The sequence below is a fragment of the Argentina silus genome (assembly GCF_951799395.1).
Source record: "Argentina silus genome assembly, chromosome: 6".
In the NCBI taxonomy this organism is placed as follows: Eukaryota; Metazoa; Chordata; class Actinopteri; order Argentiniformes; family Argentinidae; genus Argentina; species Argentina silus.
Window position 1 is genome coordinate 13929703 of NC_139660.1, and position 21458 is coordinate 13951160.

Genomic DNA, 21458 nt, shown 5'->3' on the forward strand with positions numbered 1-21458 from the left:
TGAAAGGCGAGGCACAATGCTCTCTTTCCTTTAACCACATTTATCAGTATTGCAGTATGAGTTGTTTTATGTTAAACTAGCCTATGTGTGGATAGTTTTATTCTCAAATAAGTGCATTTTGGGTTTGTGAAAATACAGTAAAAAATCAACAAGTCTGGAGCGCTAGGTCTATGGAATGTGCATACATTCTCCAATATTTTCCAATACAGCCTAATTTCTATCCACAAATCTATATGCTTTCAAATTGGCTGTATTAATGTGATGTAGCATTGTTGATAAGAGACTATGCTTATGTTGTCAAATGAAGGCTACACATCATCTGTAAATCATTCACTGTAGCTCCCTCGGCGGTACAATCTATGGACCCCACCCTCTCGTTTTCATAGCACAAGGACGCGGGCTTCGTGTCCCATATTAGGTGATGGGCGGACGCAAGGAGTCAAGTACCGTGCTCTGATTGGAAGCCTGTCTGACATGACTGTTTTTTTCTAACTTGTCGCCGTCTACCATTGGTCCATAGACTTGGTCCGATTTAAGCTCATTTTCTTAATCAGCATAGATGGAGTCGAAGAAAAAAGCCAGAAGATAAACAAATCCAAGTCGGCGTGGAGCGGTGTTTAGAGGCAAAACTGAACACCGGTTGGAGGAAGAATGCTTGAAAACAAGAGAGAAAGGTTGAAAACCTTTTTGAGGAAGATTGATGAAAAGACAATTTTCAGAATCAAGCACTTCATGAAAGAAAGGTAAAGATAACTGTTCAGTCTGAAACGCTATCTCGACGTCAGCCAGTCGGCGAGTCACCGGCTGTGCATTTCTGTGTGGATGTGCTAGCAAGCAACCAGCTATTCACTTCTGTACTAGCTGGTAAACATGTTTTTGTCTCTACTAATGTAACTCAACAGTTCGAATGCCTGGCCGTGTGAATGACTAGAATAACACCCGTTTGGGTTCAATGGAGGCTAGCCGTCTGTGCATTTCTATTTCCAATTTAACTAGCAAAGAAGTCCTAACGGTGTTAGCTGATACTTGGCTCGGCAAGACGTGTCCATGTTTAGATACATTTTAAGCAGACAGGTCTTTTCAGTCCACTGTGTATTAAAAGTTGGACGTCATGAGAGTCGATGTTGAAGTGCATCTTCATTGTTGATGTGTTGCGTTGAATGTTGTTGTAGTCTGTTGTACAATGTCACGGTGGAAAAGATACACACAACGAGTTTTCTAACTACTCAGTTTCAGATCTATTTTCCCTTCACCTTAGGGGATGCTCTATGGTCTAGAGTCTGCATCTAGTCTCAGACTCTAGTGTCATGATGCAGAGAAGAATACATCAGGATATTCAGCTGTGTAGCTGCCTAGTAGTGACTTTGAGAGTAGAAATGTGAATAGTGTTACTTTCCTTGAGTCAATTAATTAAGGTAAACACCATCTGCTTTAAACTCAGCTCTAAACTCAGCTTTGAATGAGCCCTCAAGGTGTGTCATGTCACCATCATATGAAGATATTAGCCCCACCGGCAAGAAAAAAATATTTAGCAAGACAGGTACACAATATTGACCACACAATATTGGCCAAAGGGCCCAGGGTGTGGCAGTCTTTATAAAAACTGACAGGCTACGCTGCTCTGTTATTGCATGGTCAAACGTTCATGTTCTGGTCAGTTGTTCTCATCCAGAACACGTTACCTCAACTACTTCTCTATGTGGGTCAGATTTACACTACTATTAATTTCTCCCGATTATTACAGGGATGATCCTGCTCTGAGAATATTCAGTGTGGGTCAGTGTTACAGCAGGGACACACACGAGATGTGCAGGGCCATGTTGTCTTCAAAACTCTATTTTTAGCTGCCATGGCTCAGCCGCAGGTGGTCTTTCCTGTTATATAAAGGCCGTAACATATCAGTTACTGTTACTGCTCTATCCAGTAGGAATCGCATTACACACTCACTGCAAGACCCTGGAAAACAAGTGAGCCCATATTAGACTTGGCCCGCTATCTCTTCCGCTGTTAACTGGCATGGTATGTGACACTGACGGAGGGTCATATCTGAGTCCTTGAGTATGTAGGCCTATTCATCATACGAATAATGTGAAATGACTTGTAAAGGGTAGAAGCCTTGTTATGTTGGAGCTGGGATTAGACAGGGAGGGGCCACAGTGTGTGATACAAAAAAAAACAATTAATGATAATTAGTACCTAATGGATTGTAGGAAAGGTTAACTGTATTGTCACTGAAGTGTTGAACTGCTGTAATTTTCCATTATATGCAGAGGCGTGCTGAATGCAAAAGTTGTGTGCAAAAGAGGGTTTTTGAAGTGCTTACTATCCAACTGTAGTGAAGGCGTCCATGAGGCTCCATGAAGACGCTTTCAGGAGAGCATACAACCAGCAGTGGGTAGGGAAGGCTTAAATTATGGGCTGTATTGCAGGCTAAGGGGAGTAACCTAAGTAAAAGGGAGAACCACATCTGCAAGCCTGAATGCAGTCTATCATGAAACTAGGGGTTACCATCAAACCAGGGTAATGGTTAAAGGGGCATGTGGGTGTTGCCTCCCAGGATGGTGCTAATGAGCACTCTTGCATTGGTCACAAAGTCAAGAAAAAGTTCAAGTTATTTTCTTTTTAACTGTGGGACCTTTGCCCTTCACAGAGGGCTGGAGAATTCCAAATAGAACTATGTATTTCTCCAAACACCACACAAATGTCTCTGCACATGAACAGGAATCATTCCTATATGAATGGTCTGATAATGCTCCACCCAGCTGAGTAAAGGCACTAGCCAGTGTCTGTCATTTGGTTTCAATGATGAAGGCCAACTCTTCTACTTTACATTGACAACCGTTTTCAGCATGGGTCTCTTGTATTGGCACCGTTTGTGTCAGGTGGGAATTTCCAGGCAGCCCCTGGTGTGTGACCACTGTTGGGAGTTTCCGGAGGCTCTGTGAAGAAAGGCCCTCTCTGTCTCGGTCGAGTTAACATGGTGGAAGTGGAGACTACAGCTCTGAATGTATAGGCCACATGACTCTCACAAACACACACTTTGTTGCACAACACACACTCTGTTCCACCCAGCTGGATCTGGCCGGCCGCCACAAGCTGCACGTTATTGTTTGACCACAGCCACTAGCGCCCTGCCCTGCCCTGCTTGACCACTCTGCTGCAAAGAAGCACACACACTCTTAACAGTCCACATCACTCGCACTGGCTGCCTGTGTTTCACCCTGTGCTGGGTTCATAGTTTCTTCTGCGATGCGTGTAAAGTTGTCTTTGATTCCACTTTGAATCAAATGTTCTAGGTTTTCAGTGTGTTTAAGTCATTAGTCTACGATGGCTGTAATAGTCTACTGTAATAGTCTACTATTACAGCCATTCCGTTTTGCATTCAAATGAAAGAAAAATAGCATTGCATCACGCTGTTGGTGTGAAATCTTCAGAATCTGTACTTTTCCTTTGAGCACTGAAACATCTTTATTTGAGAAAATCAGGAAACCACAGCTGCTGTCATTTGATCTTTGGGTATGACCAAACCAATTTGATTGGATGATAGAAAGGGGAGCAGTTCACATGACTGGATAATATCTTCAGCTGTCCTAGATGGTGCATCCATGCTGCCTTTTCTTCATTGAACTGTTATTAGCACTCCATATTGTTTAGGCCTGGTCCTTGCATGCAAATCTAATGGACTAACATATGAAAACAGCTCTCAGCTGGAGGGTCTGAAATGCAACCGGGAACACCACTCAGACACTTTTGCGGACATGAGATGTACACCAGGCCCCATGCTGATTCTGGGAACAACATCTGCTGTCAGTACAAACTGACATTAATAGTTTTTTAGGCAAGCACCCATACATCTCGAAGCCTGGTCTTATCAGAAGGCAGGGGTGTTAGTTTGATACCAGGAATTGTATTTTAGGTGTTGGGATTCTTTCAGTGATGTCAACCAGGGTTATCAGCCCTCACACCACCTTCTGTGACTATAGCAGGCGTCGTATCAATCTTATCTGGTTATTGAACTGAGGCAAACAAAGGCATAGATGAAGTGGATACTAGGGAGGTGCTGTTGGTCTAAGCTTGTATGATGTGAGCACAGGTAAAATGGTGCATGCTTAAGTAATAGTGTGTGATTTTTTTTTAAAAAGTTGAATAGCAGCCACCTCTTGCCTACTTGGCAGCAATAGTAAACACTTGCCTAGATGTTTAAATTGGATTTTGTTGATATCATGTTGCCAAAGCAAAGCAGTTGCCTTTTGCCTTGAATTTGAAGAGTTACTCAGCGACTTTTTAAATGTCAGTAAACAGACATGGTCAGTGAGCAAAAGGACATGATAATTAGGGAGACCCTTTCTGAGCCTCTTGCGTTCCAGGAGGCAATTTTATGTAGCTTTACCGTAAGTGGCAAATTTAAGACGGCCAGGCATTGCGTAAGGTTGATATTGTGGAATCTTTGTCTGATCAGGAATTTAGCATGTCACCCCAGTGGCCCTGGGGTCAAAAGATGGATAAGAAGTCAGTAGGTGGATGGAACAGTGACGCATGACACTGGCCCACAGCCCCACTCACCTCCACGTAGACAGGAGACACCTGAGGGGCCATCTCAACTGTCTTCCTGGTCTATTCTCCCTCAACTGCTCTGATGTGAAATCACTGGGTGGATGAAGGTGAGCTCCAGAATATTGTAAATGAGACCACTAGCTATAGCGTACAAGTATTAAATGTTTGAATAAAAGTTACCTACAGCATTCAGCCAGGTATAATTGGACAAATTAATTGTAACTCTTGTCCCAACTAGTTTTTGTCTTCCTCTTGAACAGGCACCATTGTGTCATTTCGTTCTCTTTACGAAAGAGGATGAGGCGACCATCGGCATGGTCATTGTACTGGCAGCTTTTGTAGCCTTTTCCCTTTAGTCATTTTGATTCAGCTTCTATTCACTAAGGCCATTTTGAATCCATTTCAATCTGTGAGAATAGAGGGTGACATTATTCTTCCCACTGTTACCACTGTCAGCTGTTTCCACGGTAACGCCAGCTGACACCATCTCTGAGGAGGACGAAGCTTTAGGGACAGTGAGGTTTGGAACCCAGCCCTCTTTTTCCACACACCTCCCACACTCACCTCCCACTCTCTCTCTCCCGCTATCTTTGTGGACTGCTGTTCCAACCCTTCGTGTTGTTTTAAAACGCAGCTGTAAAAGAGAGAGACCTTTACACTCTTTTGACTGCCTGCCTTCGCTCTGGGTCTAGATGCAAGGGCAAAAACCTAATCCTAGCGCACAAACTGTATTTTTATACACACGGTCTTGACATGCATGTTACGAAGGAGTGTTCAGGACAACGCTGATCATGGAGAGAGGAAAGAGCTCTTGGTACGATCAGGAAGTTGCAGACCCTCCACGCACAGGAAATAGGGAGAGGTAGGGTAATGCACCTTTCAAATTACTCCATTTAAATATATAACATACTCAACCTCATACTGAATGTGTGTTATAACCCAATGCTGAGTCATTAACTTAGATTTACTGTTAATAAGCAACCGCTTACTCTCTGCTAGCAATTGTTACGTTACTGCTTGTCTCCAAAAATGCATTGTCTCCAGTTATGTTTACATTCTGCAGTTTGACATGGATTTTCATAGCATATTGAACAATGTATTACTTTTCACCAGATGCCATTGTTAAATTTGGCCACATAACTTATTTGCGTCTGTGACACCCAACATGTCGTGTTCTCCATGTATAACTACAACATGTGTGGGCCATCTTCAGAAAATTACAGAACAGCAGGCTCACCCTGGTAGGATCTCACTGTTTGTACAGTTCACCAGCATTCACTGACAATGGTACACTGTGACCAACACAGATTAAACAGATTGCATGACCACATAGGCTACTCATCTGTTACTATTTGCAATACACTATCGTGAAGAAAACCAATAGACCACAGATGCGCCGGCATTGTATCTCTTTGTATTGTTGTCTTTAGAATCTGTGCTCAGCACTGGCTGAGTCAGTTGGAAAGAATCGGCCCCTCTTTCCCAGCACAGGGGATGTGGGCCAAAGTTCAAGGCCTCTGCTCCGCCAGCAGATATGCCAGATAAATAATTAGGGCACTTCCTTGTTTGTGTAAGTGGGGAGATTGCAACAGCCACAATTGTTTGTTCAGAACTCAGGGATGTACATGTGAATACTTTTCAACTAGATATTGGCATGGTCCTAGAGAACTAGCTAGATAGATAGATAGTCCTAGATATTGGTATAAGTTTTGACCAGGCCACACACAGCCTACGTTTTACCTGTATGTTTCCATCTGTAGAATAGACCCTAGCAAATTAAAAACACTCCTATGTAATTGATGCTGGTCAACCAAGACAAGTAGATTCAGGAGTTGAGGTGGTTGAGGTGGAAGTTGAATCAGATGGCTTTAGCTGTGATTTATTGATGGAACTGAGGCCCAATCCTATGTCTGGTTCCACTGAAGGGCCAATAGTGCAGCTAGAATGTTGTAGCCACCAGTGTCACTTGCTTTTGGATATTGTTTGCTGTTTTCTTGCACTGTCTGAACAGTTTACCTGTGGTCAGAGTTGGCACTGAGATGGCAATAACCAGTTTCACCTGGCCTTGAACAATGTTATATGACCATGTTAATTACTTTAGTAGATTGACCTTGCTCAGCTATCAAAGGCCCCCAGCAAACAGTTTTCTGTCACAGTAAAATAATAATCAGGTGGTGTTTGTGTGCGTCATGGTAATCTACTCATATGAGTAGGGGGGGGACCATGACTGTCTACCATGAGTCTGTACTTCTGTAGCAGCCTGAAGTTTGTCATGGACTGCCCTTAGTCTTGACTGCAAGAAGTCATCATTAGCATACTTTGAATTTGCTTTGTGAATTCTTTTTGGGCTCCTAGTAGTACCCATGATTTTCTCCTGGCATTTTCATGACTAGTCCCCAGATCCATAGCCTGGGGTTAAAGGGTTAGTTCAATATTGTCACCTTGAAAGTAGTCTATGGGCCTGGAGAAACTGTAATCCATGGTTCAGGCCACTGCTTACAAGTTCAACATGTGTGGCCAAATCACCAAAGTAAGTTCATTTGAGGTGATTTTGGTTAAAATGTTTTTTAAACAACTCTGAACCATGGATTACAGTCTCCTACTTTCAAGGTAGGGCACCATCTGACTATAAGTTTAAAAATATTGAACTTACTCTTTAATGCTCCGCTCTCAGACAGGGGCAAGGCTTGACGAGCCGGTTTGAGCAGCTGTTTGGTATGAGACACACACACACACACACACACACACACACACACACACACACACACCTGGTTTTCTTAGACCTTTCCTGCATTATAATTATTATGCATCCACAAACAAGAAAAGAGAACGTTTTAATTTCAGAGGCACCGATTTTTTTCTTTTCTTTTTGCGTGTCTGCACCTGTGCATTGCTCCACTGACTGTGTGTACACTGCTTAAGTTGCACCATGACTGTTGGAGGCGTGGGCCTGTACGTCACCCACTACGAAGTGTCACACCATTTCAACACAATGCCACTTCCTTTAGGTAATAGCATGCATATTCGCTTTCACTGGAAGGATGTAGCTAGGCTGAACTCGTTCATAACTCACTTGAGGAGCATATCATTAAGCTGTACCAAGTTTTTAAGACTACTCTTCTCTTTGTTCAACTGTTTTGAGAGTAGAAGTTATGGCTTAATGCCAATGGTTCTACATTGCATTGTTATTTTAAAAAAGAAGCTCCTGCTATGAATAGGTACATGAGTTTTCGGTCATCTAAGAGACTGCATCTTGACAGGTAAGGCCTCAAGATCACTCAGGGAAAGACAGTAGTTTGTCATTTCCTTGTTAAATGTCTTTCAGGCAAATTCTTTGGACTGCTGTATCGACATCTGCCAACTGCTTTGTTTTATAGGCCTTGTGTTTGTACACCATGTCTGTACGAATTGTGACTATTTGGTCTAAAATGTCAACCAAGTCGATTACTTTGCTACAATGTAATTGTTCGATTAGACCTACATTTTGAAATTTAGTAAAATGGGATTGTTTGTTGCTTTACATGTATGACACACACACACACACACACACACACACAGAGCGTGTAAAGAAGTGTGAAAGTGTGTGGTTTACAGACTTGTCACAGGATGAGCATTGATGCAATTTTCAGTAACGATAAGGCTCGGAAAAATAGTCACCTTTTCCACTCATCATAAAGATAAGCCGTTGGGCTTTAAACTATCCGTTCATCATGGATCCTTTATGGGAGTCAGTTGTGGGATGAGGAAACACTCAACTCACTATAATTAAGCCTACATATTGCCTGGATACTTCCTGTTGGTCAATACTACAGTGTTCCACTCATGAGACCTCTATCCATCATCCATGGTGACAGTGAGAGTATGAGTGGCTTTTCTTGTATCACAGTGGTATGAAATGTGATGTGGGAAGCCCTCTCACGTTACTAGTGTGTGCACTTTGGAAAGCAGTAGTGCAGTTAATTGTATTATATTCATTTTTGCAACTCCATGTATGTATGTTCGTATGCTGGTTGAGGGTCTGTAATTAAATGGTAAACAATGCAAGTAAGTCTACATATTGGCTAAATGTTTAACCTAAGATTCTGATTATATGTTCATTTCCTCAATCTGAGGCTATGAAGGCCCTTGTGGCAGATCTCTTTTTGAAGCCAATTTCAGTTGGTTTTCTAACAGTAAGTCATCTGGGTGATTGCTGAATGCATATAGGTAAGAGAAATGGTCATGGATGGACTTGTTTCTGAACCTTGGCTCATCTCTCTTTCAGCTACCCAGTAGAGAGTGGGGGATTGTCTGTGAAAGTAAAGAAAGGGAGTAAGAAGAAGGTGGAAACCAGGAAAGCCCTGAGTCTGGAAGATGCCCAACTGGAAATCCAACAGCAGCACAAGACCCTCACCAGACAAGCCCCTGTCAGGTAACAAAAACTCATACACACACACACTTCTAATATTCTGCATAGCACCCGAGTGGGGAAGCTACGACCTCCGTGTTTGTCTTTGGTGTTTGTCTGCTCACTCTCAGATAAACTTGCTTAAGGCACCAAATTCATGTGACCTCACAGTTGTGCTATTTGTGACCACAGGTCTCAGACGTTCGATGCAGACAGAAGTTTTGAGAGGACAGAGAGCACTGGCACACAAAGTGTAAGTTCAAGTTCTTTCCAGTAATATCTTAGAGCAGCTAACGGTGTAAAATACTCTCTAAAATTAGTTGACTTGACAATGTTTATGGTTGATATTGACAGAATTTGTTAATATTGGTCTCAAATGTTGCTCTCTGTATAACAAACTGGTCATTTTCTTGATGCATTTTGTCATTTTTCTGTTCCACAGAGTTTTATAAAGCACAACAAAACATTCCACAAGCTGTTTCCAGACATTACGGAGAATGAAGACTTGCTACATGGTAGGTTAAGTCTGGAATAACATCTGTGGCCATGTGTATAGCTTTCCTATCTGAACATCTTATATTATGGACTTAAACAGATCGATGAACCAAGGAGATGCCCCTGCCTTTTAATTCAGCCTAAATTCTGGGCTTCTATAGATCGACAATATTTGCACAAGACTTTTCACTAAGTCATTTAAAGCTGAGGGATGGGGCTGGAGAAAATAAATATAACCACTCTCAAATACATAGACACACTTTACAATTACATACACAAGTTAATGAGGCATTTAGAAGTTATATTCTTCAATTGCTATATATCATTAATTTAAAAGTCAAAAAATGGATGGCCCCTTTTAAGCGAATCATTTGAACAATAGTATGGGCAACGCTGTAGCAACTGACAATGGAGCCATGTTATCAAGTAGTAGTAGTAGTAGTGGTGGTGGTGGTGGTGGTGGTTACCCTCTGACCTGGTAATGCTGCATATTGGGTCATGTCACTTGGCCTTATTGAACTAACGCTCCCCCATTGTCCTCTCCTCCCCCCAGCGTATATCTGCGCCCTACAGAAGGAGGTGCCCTACCACGGCAGGCTCTATGTCACAGACACCCACGCCTGCTTCCACTCCTCGGTGCTGCTCAAGGACACCAAGGTAAACCACCATGACCCTTGCCGTGTGTGTGGTAGAAGTAGGACACTCTGTATGCAATAAACCATTGAAAGTTTAAACCATTTGTTATGTCTTATTTGCAAATTGATAGTTTGGCAGCAATCTGAATTCCATATGTAATGGAAAAGGGTATTTTCTGGACATTCATATTGTATGAACTAGCTTTCTGCTTAGTTTTGTGCTGAGATCTTCTTTATTATTATTATTTGGCGCACACACAAACAACTACTTTATGGTGGTTTGAGTATATGTCTTTTGTCTCTCTGTGTTTGTTTGTGTAGGTGGTGATCCCAGTGAGCAGCGTGCACATCTTGAAAAAGCAGAACACAGCGCTGCTGGTGCCTAATGCCCTGTCCATTCGGACCACTGAGGGAGAGAAGGTCAGTGCAGTCCACCATCTTTAATCTGCCATGTTAATAAAATGACTTGCATTGATGATGACTCACAGACATCTTTGACAGACTGTTAACACATTATATGATGTAAATTGACCTGATAAAAGATTTAATATGATTAATGTTTGGCTTGTTTGAAGGTGAAGGCTTGGAACCTTGTCCCTCCAGGTTGGTTAAAGGTCACCAAGCTAAAATGTCTCTCTCTATCCCTCATGCATTTACAGTTCCTGTTTGTGTCTTTGCGGAACCGAGAGGCGTGCTACAAGCTCCTGCGATCTGTGTGTCCTCTGCTAGAAGTGGGTGAAGGACATAACATTGTATTGATCTCTGCCTCAGTCAATTCCCAGCATTAAAATAACTAGCCTGGTTTTTAGGTTTCCTTATCATGTAGGTTGTCCTGCCAGTATCTAATTTACTTCACAAACCCACAGGCAATATTTATTAAGCAAAATGTTATGACTACATTTAACAGGAATATACATACATAATATACATACTGTTTTTTTTATTTATATATATATAACAGTGAATATAGTTTTTGGAACAAGGATTTATATTTGAGATGTTTCCTTGAATCATGGCAGATCTATCTGCTTGAATAGGTAGATCTAAATACCCATCTGCTATCTCTCTCTCTCTCCCTGTAGGATGGAAGTACCAACAGCAGCCCTCTGTTCTCCTCTGCAGAGAATAGCATTGATCAAGGCAAGCTTGTTGTAAGCTACCATTCTTTTTTTAAGACTTCACTTCAGTTGTGATTTTGTATCTCTGTTATGAAGTTGGTTCTAACTGTCTCTCTCTCTTCCTCTCCCTCTCCACAGAACTCCAGTCAGTCCAGTCTAGAGGACAGCTTTGACCAGCTTGATGGCTCAGACCCCAGGCTGCTGCTTGACCCACCCTCACCTAGACCACACAGAGGTGAGGCCAAAGTCTAGAACCACACCTAGACCACACTTCAACCACACTTTAATACATGCAAGATGGCGGCGCATGTACAACACGAGGCCCCTTGTCTCACCAGATTATGCAATTTAGTAGGCAATTTAATTATTTGCCTACTAGTTTCAAGTCTGTTCACTCAGTACAGCCTTGCATACACTTCATACAGCTGACAAACACTACTGGATATTGAATCTCGATGCACAAACTGTGTATTCAACAACCTTCAGCTTCCCCAAGAGATCACCAAAACACTGCGGCCCAGCACTCCAACTGACCCGGAGGGAGTTGCCCATCGGCGTGATGGTAAACATCAACGCGGGGGTCTCCAGGCTAGGCTGCAGCAAAATCCCCATCTGCTATCACTACCTAGCATCTTTCTCGCCAATATACGCTCCCTAGCGAACAAAATGGATGAGCTACAACTTCGGATCACTCACAGATAGTGATACGGTTTATGGGCTGCAGCATCATGATTTTTTCACAGAAACATGGCTCAACAACAGTATCCCCGACAGCGTGATTGAGCTAGAGGGACGCAACGTCTTCAGGGCGGACAGGACGGCAAAGGCCTCAGGTAAAACAAGAGGCGGAGGACTGTGCATTTATGTCAACAAAACTTGGTGTACAGACACTGCTATTAGTGAGAGTCACTGCTCTGCCAATCTGGAGTACCTGATGATCAAGTGTAGGCTGTTTTACCAGCCTAGAGAGTTTACAGCTATTGTTGTTACTGCAGCCTATATCCCTCTGGATGCTTATGCTAAGCTAGCAATGAAAGAACTCCATGCTGCTATTAGCAAACAACAAACTGCACACCTGGGTGGAGCCTTTATTGTTGGAGGGGATTTCAACCACCAACCTAAGAACTGTACTCCCAAAATTCCACCAACATGTCTCCTGCCCCACTAGAGGTGACAACACTCTAGATCATGTGTATACAAACATTGCTGAGGCTTACAAAGCCATTCCCCTCCCCCACCTGGGACAGTCTGATCACCTCTCATTGTTCCTATTCCCCAAGTACACACCACTCATCAAACGTGTGAAACCAAAGTCTGTCCAGAGGGAGCGGACTCTACACTACAGCACCAGTTTCAACACACTGACTGGAGTATGTTGGCCACTCAGGCCACCCTGGACTCCCACACGGACATTGATTCATATGCTTCTTCTGTTCTGGATTACATCAATACATGTGTCAACAGTGTCACCACCCATAAACAGATAAGAACTTTCCCCAACCAGAAGCCTTGGATGAGCAGTGAGGTCCGCTTACTGCTGAAGGCATGCAACGTCGCTTTTAGATCTGGAGATGCAGAGGCCTACAGCACATCCAGGGCTAACCTGAAGCATCAGGAAGACCAAACACAACCACAAACTGCAGATTGAGGAGCACTTTCAGAACAACTCTGATCCCCGACGCATGTGGCAGGGCATCCAGGCCATCATGGACTCCAAGCCCAAAAACACAGCTTCCCCAACCAGCACTGCCTCCCTCCCCGACGAGCTCAACCACTTCTACGCTTGCTTCGACCAGGACAACAAGGAACCAACCATCAAAGCTGAGCCCCCCCCGGACAACCAGCCCCTCACACTCTCCACCACTGATGTGTGCTGCGCACAGAGCAAGGTGAATGCATGCAAGGCTGCTGGCCCTGATGGCATCCCTGGTCGTGTGCTCAGGGTCTTCACTGACATTTTTAACCTGTCACTGGCCCAGGCAGTTGTCCCCAAGTGCCTCAAGTCAGCAACCATTGTGCCGGTGCCAAAGCATTCTGCTGCAGCGGGCCTGAATGACTTCCGCCCCGTTGCACTCACCCCCATCATCATCATGAAGTGCTTCGAGAGGTTGGTCCTGGCTCACCTTAAAGACCACCTACCCCCCACACTGGATCCCCACCAGTTTGCCTACCGCCCGAACAGGTCAACGGAGGATGCCATCTCCACGGCACTACACTCCGCCCTGACCCGCCTGGATAACAACAACACCTACGCAAGGATACTGTTAATTGACTTTCAGCTCAGCATTCAACACCATCATCCCAAGCTGGTCATCAAACTCAATGACCTTGACATCAGCACCTCCTACCCAACAGACCCCAGTTTGTTAGGTTAGACAACCACACCTCATCCACCCTGTCCCTGAACACCAGTGTCCCACAGGGCTGTGTGCTGAGCCCTCTCCTCTACTCCCTCTTCACCCACGACTGCGTGCTTCTGCATGGCTCTAACACCATCAAGTTCGCAGACGACACCACGGTGGTAGGCCTGATCAGTAACAACGACAAGTCGGCCTACAGGGAGGAGGTCCAGCACCTGGCGGTGGGTGTGCCAACAACAACCTGACCCTCAACACCAAGAAGACCAAGGAGCTCATTGTGGACTACAGGAAAGCTGGGGGCTGCAGACACACCCTCATCTACATCAATGGGATGGAGGTGGAGCGTGTCTCCACCTTCAAGTTCCTGGGTGTCCACATCTCAGAGGACCTCTTTTGGACTCTCAACTCCTCCACCCTGGTCAAAAAGGCGCAGCAGTGTCTATACTTCCTGAGGAGACTGAAGAAAGCCCATCTGTCTCCTTGGATCCTGGTCAACTTCTATCATTGCACCTTCGAGAGCATTCTGACAAACTGCATCACAGTGTGGTATGGCAGCTGCTCTGTCTCCGACCGGAAGGCCCTGCAATGGGTGGTGAAAACCGGCCAGTACATCACCGGTGCCCAACTCCCTGCCATCGAGGTCCTCCAGTGCAGGCGGTGTCTGCGGAGGACGCGAGGCATCAGTAGGGACACCGCTCACCCCAGCTACGGACTCTCCCATCCGGGAGGTGGTACAGGAGTCTCTGTTCCCGCACCAACAGGCTCAGGAACAGCTTCTTCCATGCAGCTGTTACTCTGCTGAACTCAGATCCCGGCTGTAGCCCAGTCCCCCTCCACCCCCGAACAAGAGGAACATTGGTATCTGTGTACCCTTCCCCCATACCTCTACTGGCTGCACACTCAGGACTTCAATTTAGCTTTTGCACTACTGCTTGTTTCCACATCATATTTATTATATTGGTCTCTAATTATACATCTTTCATATATGTAACATACCTCGAGACCTATTGCCCTTGTTCAACTGTACATATCATATTGATATTCATCTCATGTGTATTCACTTATTATATACATTTATTTTACTTGCTGTAATACCTTATACTGTAATTACATTTACATTACATTTATGGCATTTAGCAGATGCCTTTTATCCAAAGCGACTTACAACAAATACATGCCAAACTACATTTCATTGTCTCAGTACTTGTACTCTGCAATGACAATAAAGTTGAATCTAATATAACCTAACCTAGCCTAGCCTAGACCAGACCTACAATGTTGTTAGTCTAGATATCATGGGTACCATGACATTGATACCCTCTGACATCTATTTAATAAGAAGACTTACTTTCCTGTAGGGTAATTTTAACTTTTTTGTAAGGATTACAAATGTTTCCAGTGTTAAGCCTCCCTAAAAATACCCATGTGGAGATTGATAAAGTTTTTCATGTTTGTTTTAGTACCACAATCAGGCTGGACTGTGAGCGTTATCTAGCGTTGTGTTCCCATCGCAGTTCCTGACAGCCACATGCAAAGTCCAAGATAATGTTGTGTTGAGGTGGACTAACGTGGGTGTTTTTTCCTCTTGTCCCTAGACCCTGTGCCTCATGTCAGCAGCTCCGCCCTAAGGAGCGCACACACACCGCAGAATGACAGCTCTTCAGAGGAGCTCTCAGGTAACACACACACCAGCTCAACTCAGACTTGGAAAATCAGCTTTCACGTAGCTAGCCATCAAAGATTTGAATGATTCACAGATGCCGTCTTTTTAGTATGTTAAACACACATTCCTCTTTTTCTTGGTCAGGTGGATCGTGGGTCTGGAGTGTGACTGAGAAGGCCACATCCCTCCTCACCCAAAGAGAGTCCAGCAGCCTTAACACTCTCCTCTTCATCTACCTAATACTGTAAGTGTCTGACTCACTAAGCTCTGTTTACTCAATTCTGTGAGGCCATATCCTTGAAGGCTTCTCATTGGAGGATACCTTTCTGGGCCCATATATCATGCATGATGATCTGTTTCTAACAGCAAGTTCGTTCTTGTCTTGATCTTGACACAATTAAGTGAGCTTATGAAAAGCCCAGCAACAACAGATATATAGTATTACCCCATCAGTAAGTCTAGGTCTAAAGATAATAGTAATAATCTAAAGTAATGTGCCCTTGAAAAGAGATTTCCAGGAAATATCTTTTGTTTGGTCTATGATGAGTACTTTGAATGAAGGCTAGGTGTTCTGTGTAGGAATGCAGCTGTGTAAAATGATGTGTGTGAGACTTAGCATTCTGTGTGTGTTTGTTTGTGTGTGTGTAGGGTTGTACTTCTCCTATTGTCCTCGGGCTACATTGGCCTTCGCATCGTGGCTCTGGAAGAACAGCTGACCTCTCTTGGCGCTCTCCCCGAATTCTCTCTACAGAGCGGGTAAGACCCTAACTCTATTTCCCCTTAAAACATGACCACACAGTAACCATGGCACAACCCTAACACAACCCTCACAACCACATTGACACAAGTAACAAGACTCCTTCCTTGACCACAGATTTATTAAAAACACGAATATGAATCTAAGCATGATAACTACCTTTTTAAAGGTTATATGAACATTTATAAGCTCTACAGTCAACACAGAAGATCAGGCAATCTGACTAATAAATTCTAGTAAAAGGTGCAGCTCTGCACTCCTCCCATGCGGAACCAAATCCTTTTGTATTGCATGGGGTGTATTGTGTGTGTTTGTTGGCATAGTCATCATATCCTCATTTCTCTTTTTCTTAGGTACAAAGACACATAACCCCATTAGCAAAAGGAGAGATTCGATGACTCATGATTAGAGGACATGACCGTATGGTGCCATCTGAAGATCTACCAAAGAAAAGATCTACTAGAAACAGAAGTTGTCATCTTCAGAGAGAATCCAAGTGGAAGAACTAAACCCCATTTTGACTGTTCCAAGAATGGCCAATGTCGTTGCTTAAAGGCCTTATAGGAGCACCTCCCTGTGCAATTTCAAAGACACAGGTTGAAGGGCTATACTTACAAGAGCCAGCCAGCCAGCCAGCCATGACTCGCAGCCAAGCCAACACACGCACCAGCGTTGTGTTTCTGTGGTAAAAACCAAAGCCAACTGGCTCAACCTGACAACAAACCGTGGAGGCCCTAATATGATAGCAGATCCAATTTAACTTGTAGATTGAAAAACGCTGTCAGATTTCCGAAAACGTTAGGGTATAATCCTACTCCGTCTTCAATCCTAACATTTTTCTTTCTTGAGCATGTGATCTACAGCATGCAGACTACACCGATCTAGTATAGTCTTAAATTATTTCCCTTTCCATCACAACACTTGGTAAGGTACAGTGCTATGCAGTGCCAAAGACGCACTGGGTGCAAGTCTTTTGCATGAGTGCATGGAGATGAGTTCAAAGGCTTAATCTCTTCCTGCATCTTATCGGGTCTATCTCTATTTGATCTTTCACCAAGCCACTCATGGGCACCCTTCTTGAATGATTCTTCTGCAAATCAGCTGAGGGTGAAAATGATAACCAATATCTAATTTTCATCAGCCAGCGGAGCGGCCATTTTGAGCTCCTCTTCTGACGGTCTCTTTGTCTCTCTCCTAATCGTAAAAAAGATAGCAGTATTAATCCTTGCATTCGCGTGATTTAAACCTGTTTAATGATCAATGCTTGGAGGCCATTCCCTCCAGTCTTACTGGATGCATCTTCAATGCAGAGTAACAAGTATGATCAGGTTTAAAGGAGCATTTTGTAGCCGTTCATTTTCTACGTACGGTTTTTCTATTACTTTGGTCATCAAAGTCGTTTTGATATACGAATACTATTGTCTTGTTTCGATTAATATCTGTTATTATTGATTCATGTACTGTATACAAGAAAATGACATTGTTGTGGAGAAAAAAAGACACCTCTCTTGTCCCTAACAGACCTGTTGAGAACAAACAGTTTCAAAGGACTGTTCGGTTGAGATTAGGTAGCACCAACACTGTATTGTATGTTCATGCAAGAGTCTAGAAAAGGGACAGAAACTTTTTATGCTGGTGGGGGCGGAATTAATGATGGACAATGGGCACACACAAGCAACACTTGGATCGAACTTGAATGAATTCTGATAGTTAAAGCTGATCTATCCGAAAATGTATCTGGCCGCCAGTTGCCCATCCCTAGTCTAGAACATATGATACTTGACTGATGCATGCACTCTCATCCGAGTCCCCTTAAGAGAAAAACCTTGAAAGCTAGGAACTATCAAGCCATGTTGTTACTGGGGTCCTATTTTCAACTGCCACAAAACAGTGGTCCAAAAATAATTTTCAATATGCAACAATGATTATGCATGGAAAAAAATTGCAACATGTATTTTTTGTTTTGTTTTCTTATGTTCGGGGAGGAAATTGTTTGTTTAAAAAAAAAAAAGAAGAAAGAAAGAAAAAGTGAGGGCAAAAAGAATGGCTCAATCGAGCGAGCGCACTTTAAAGATGTGTTGTACCTGTCACAATCCAAAGACAACACATTTGGGTGAGATGAGAGGGGAAAGCAGGACAGGTGTTATGTTCTGTAGTATTTGATGGTGCTAAGACCTTTATTTTGTTTCTCTCAGGGGTGGGCTCAACCTGCCACAGTTCAGGTTCACTGCTTTTCCTTCACCATTTCAAGTCTGGGGTTCTCATGTCTTACAGAGAAAATGCTCTTTTCATTGAGAACTCCTAAGTTTACGTTGTCTGTCATTGATAATTGTATCTAGCTTCTGCTTTTTCTTTTCTCATTACCTTTTTGACCGACAAAATGAAACGTATCAACAATTTCTGTTTCATGGAGCTAAATTATGGATACCCTCCCCATCGGTTTTGACAAGGCATAAAGAATGTCAATGTAACATCTGTTATGTTTGATGTTATGGTTGGGGAACGGTACTCAGATGTTGAGCTAAGGTTTTTTGCCAACATGCCAAACAGCAGTACTCTCAGTTGATGTCTTTCCCCACTAGGGGGAAGCGCACACAAATCCTCAGATTATCTTCAAATGGATGCAATGCAAAAATCTCAATGAAGAGCGCAGTATTTGTGTGGTTTTGCACTATTGAAGTGTTGTAAATAATTTTTGTATCAATTGTAATGTCCTTAATTCTACTATGGTCATATTTATTGCATTGTGTAATTCTCAAAGAAGTCTCTGTGAGATTGGCTTTGATATTGTTTGAAAATAAATCAAATGTTGCAAGAATTGCACTATGTATTGTTTCTTTCTTTATGTCTGTAAAGCCTGCAAATATGACATGAAGGCTCAAGTTGAGTGAACGTTTAGGTGGGGTTTAGGTCATTTTATAAGACTTTAGAGCTATCTCAAGTATCCACTTAATGTTGCCATTACTCAACACGAGCACCACCCAGAGGTGAATAGAGGAGAAGAACTGCAGTGAACTCATTCTCTTTTTTTGCTCATTTATGGCATGAGACAAAGTAGAGATGCAATAAATGGCCTCAATGTAACCTCTGGAAGGTGCTGTCTTTGTTTGTTAACAGCACCCCTGTATACTTAATTATCTACCATTGTATGTCTTTACTTTGAGATTAATACTGCTGTTTTGTTCTCATGTACAAGTCACTTATGAATGAAACAGTTGGCTACTGTTAGACAAGCAAAGATGTAAAGAGACCAGACAAGTCAAATATTCACATTTATTTTGCCACAGGACATGAGCTTTTCTGACCTATTCCACTGGTGTCAAATTGTTATTATGGAAAATGATGATATCCAAGGCTAAAGGTCGGTAGCTATGTTTGTGGCAGTGTGCATCTTGTTTAGCTGTCTGCAATATTTGGAGGGGGCGGTTCTGCTATGTTCTTCTGGTAAGCACAAAGTTGAAACACACCTAAACGCACAAATGAAAAAGACATGGATGGTTCAGTAATATGATGAAACAATGTAAAACTCCTGGCGCTCAAAGCCCACAACAGCCACTGTTTTGTATTATTATTATTATTATTATTATTATTATAGTCAGTCCAGAAGCTATCCATAACCATAAGGAGACCTTGATGCAACTGCCACAACCCACAAATTAGTAACGTTGGTGGTAGAAGTGGGATCATGGCCGTAGGAGACGTGTCTTTGAAGTTGCATGAAGGATGCTTGAGACGAGAGGGACTAAGGCACACTTGCTTGCTTACGGAGGTAGTTGGTGAACTCAGTTTACTGTAATCCAATTCTCCACCCTTCTGCATGACAATTAGAGTAAGATTTTGAATTCAGATGCTACCAACCTCAACCACAATACTAACAATACAGACAACATGCAGATGTACAAGACATTTGATATTACGTACATAACATCTAAAACACGTGAGAGACTAGAGGAGAGATTTTAGAAGGAGTTTACCAGCAGCAAAGGATAAGATGATGGCCACCCAGCCTAAGATGTAGGACCAGGAGAACCGCCAATCAAGGAAGCGCTTGCCAAAGAAATTGACAGTAACCCCGGTATAGATGGCCAGAGCTAACAGAGCAAGGAAACCTGAGGGATGAAATAAACAAAATATGGATGAGAAAACAAGAGAAAGGGTTGATATTTCCTACATGAGTTCATAGAATAGAATTTCATAGAATTTATCGGAGTACTAACTTAATCCTCTTCATCCCCTATGGGACATTAGCCAATGCAATCCTCATTATCTATGAGTAGCTGCATTGAATTGTTGATCATCTGATCCACAATCAAATGTTTTACTCCCCTATTCCTTCAGTTTACCCCTTTCCTATAATTCCCGTTAGTCTTCACTTCCACTTCGCAGTATTCTCTACATTGGGTGTATCTCAACATTCTAAAGTGCCTGTCTCTCCTTCATCTGCACAGGTAGAACTCGACAGATTAAAGAAAATTATCTGCACGAGCCTCCCCCCCAATGATTATATGTATCATGACTTTTCTGATCTGTACAGATGTAGGAGAGGAGACAAGGAGACCACTTGAGATGTATCCTCTCTGTGACTGTCAATTCCAAGTTCATAGTGTCCTCTCTTTGCCCCCTGAGTCTCTCTTAGTTGTTTACCTGAAAGGAGCAGTGCGATGCCCCCTGTGCGGACCCTCCTGCTCTTGGTGCCATTAGCAAAGGCACTGAGGCCCAGAACCACACCAGCGAAGCAGCTCAGCACTGCCAGCAGCATGAAGGCCCGCGTCGCATCCCAGAAGGCTGGGCACAAAGAGGGAGTGCACCAAAGATTAGGGAGTGTCTGTGGGGTGAGGTTGTTCCTCCGTTTTCCAGCTTAGTGTGCTCTTGTGTCCTGGCATGTGAACTGTGTGTTGCCTTTGTTATATGTAGCAATGCTGAAATGTGTTTAACATTTAACAATTTGGAAGTGCTAGCATGTTTCCCCACACAGTATGCTCTTCACTGGTCAGGGGTCAATTTCCATAGTAGTATGGCCAAGGTTAAAGGGATAGGTCACCTAAAATACAAAATGAGTTATGAATTTCCTTACCTTGAGTCTATGGGCAAAGAGGGATCCATATCTAAACTCCGGGTTTGTGTACATTAACACAGCCACTATTTGCTAAAATTAGCATTGCTAACCAAAAACCACTGAGAATGAATGGACCCAATGTAGCATTTTCTTATTAGCATAGCTTGCACCAACCACTTCATAGCAAAACAGGTAGAAGAAGGGCAGATGCTAAACCAGTTGTTATGTGTAGATTGTAACTGGCACTTTACTCACCCACAGTGATTGTGTGGGCATGGCACTTGTGATTGATGCAAAACCTCCAGAGCCCCTGATTGGCCGAGGCGCCCGAGTATCGGTACTGCATCCAAAAGTCAGTGGCCGTGGAGACGATGAGGAGCACAAGGGAGGCCACACCACAGAGTGTGCCCCCTCCTGCTAAAGTGTACAGCAT

At 43.2% G+C, this 21458-nt stretch overlaps 2 protein-coding genes across 3 annotated transcripts; one reads left to right on the top strand and one right to left on the bottom strand.

Annotated features, from left to right (window-relative positions):
• Nucleotides 1-579: 579 nt before the first annotated feature.
• Nucleotides 580-18766, top strand: LOC310806033 (GRAM domain-containing protein 2B). 2 transcript variants are annotated; one of them, XM_083671974.1, is made up of 13 exons: nt 580-743; nt 8819-8965; nt 9134-9194; nt 9384-9456; nt 9990-10093; nt 10393-10491; nt 10731-10802; nt 11154-11222; nt 11328-11424; nt 15145-15225; nt 15357-15456; nt 15861-15968; nt 16323-18766. In XM_083671974.1, the coding sequence occupies exons 1-13, from the start codon at nt 652-654 to the stop codon at nt 16336-16338; spliced, it is 1119 nt and encodes a 372-aa protein (XP_083528100.1). In that variant the 5' UTR covers nt 580-651; the 3' UTR covers nt 16339-18766. The 2 variants fall into 2 exon arrangements, with proteins under 2 accessions (XP_083528100.1, XP_083528101.1); XM_083671975.1 differs by lacking the exon at nt 580-743 and adding an exon at nt 7712-7814.
• A 599-nt stretch (nt 18767-19365) lies between these two features.
• Nucleotides 19366-21458, bottom strand: lim2.2 (lens intrinsic membrane protein 2.2; the record flags this gene model as incomplete). Its single annotated transcript, XM_083671067.1, has 4 exons — nt 19366-19436; nt 19944-20078; nt 20614-20754; nt 21281-21458. 4 exons carry the CDS (start codon nt 21456-21458, stop codon nt 19366-19368), a joined length of 525 nt encoding a protein of 174 aa, XP_083527193.1.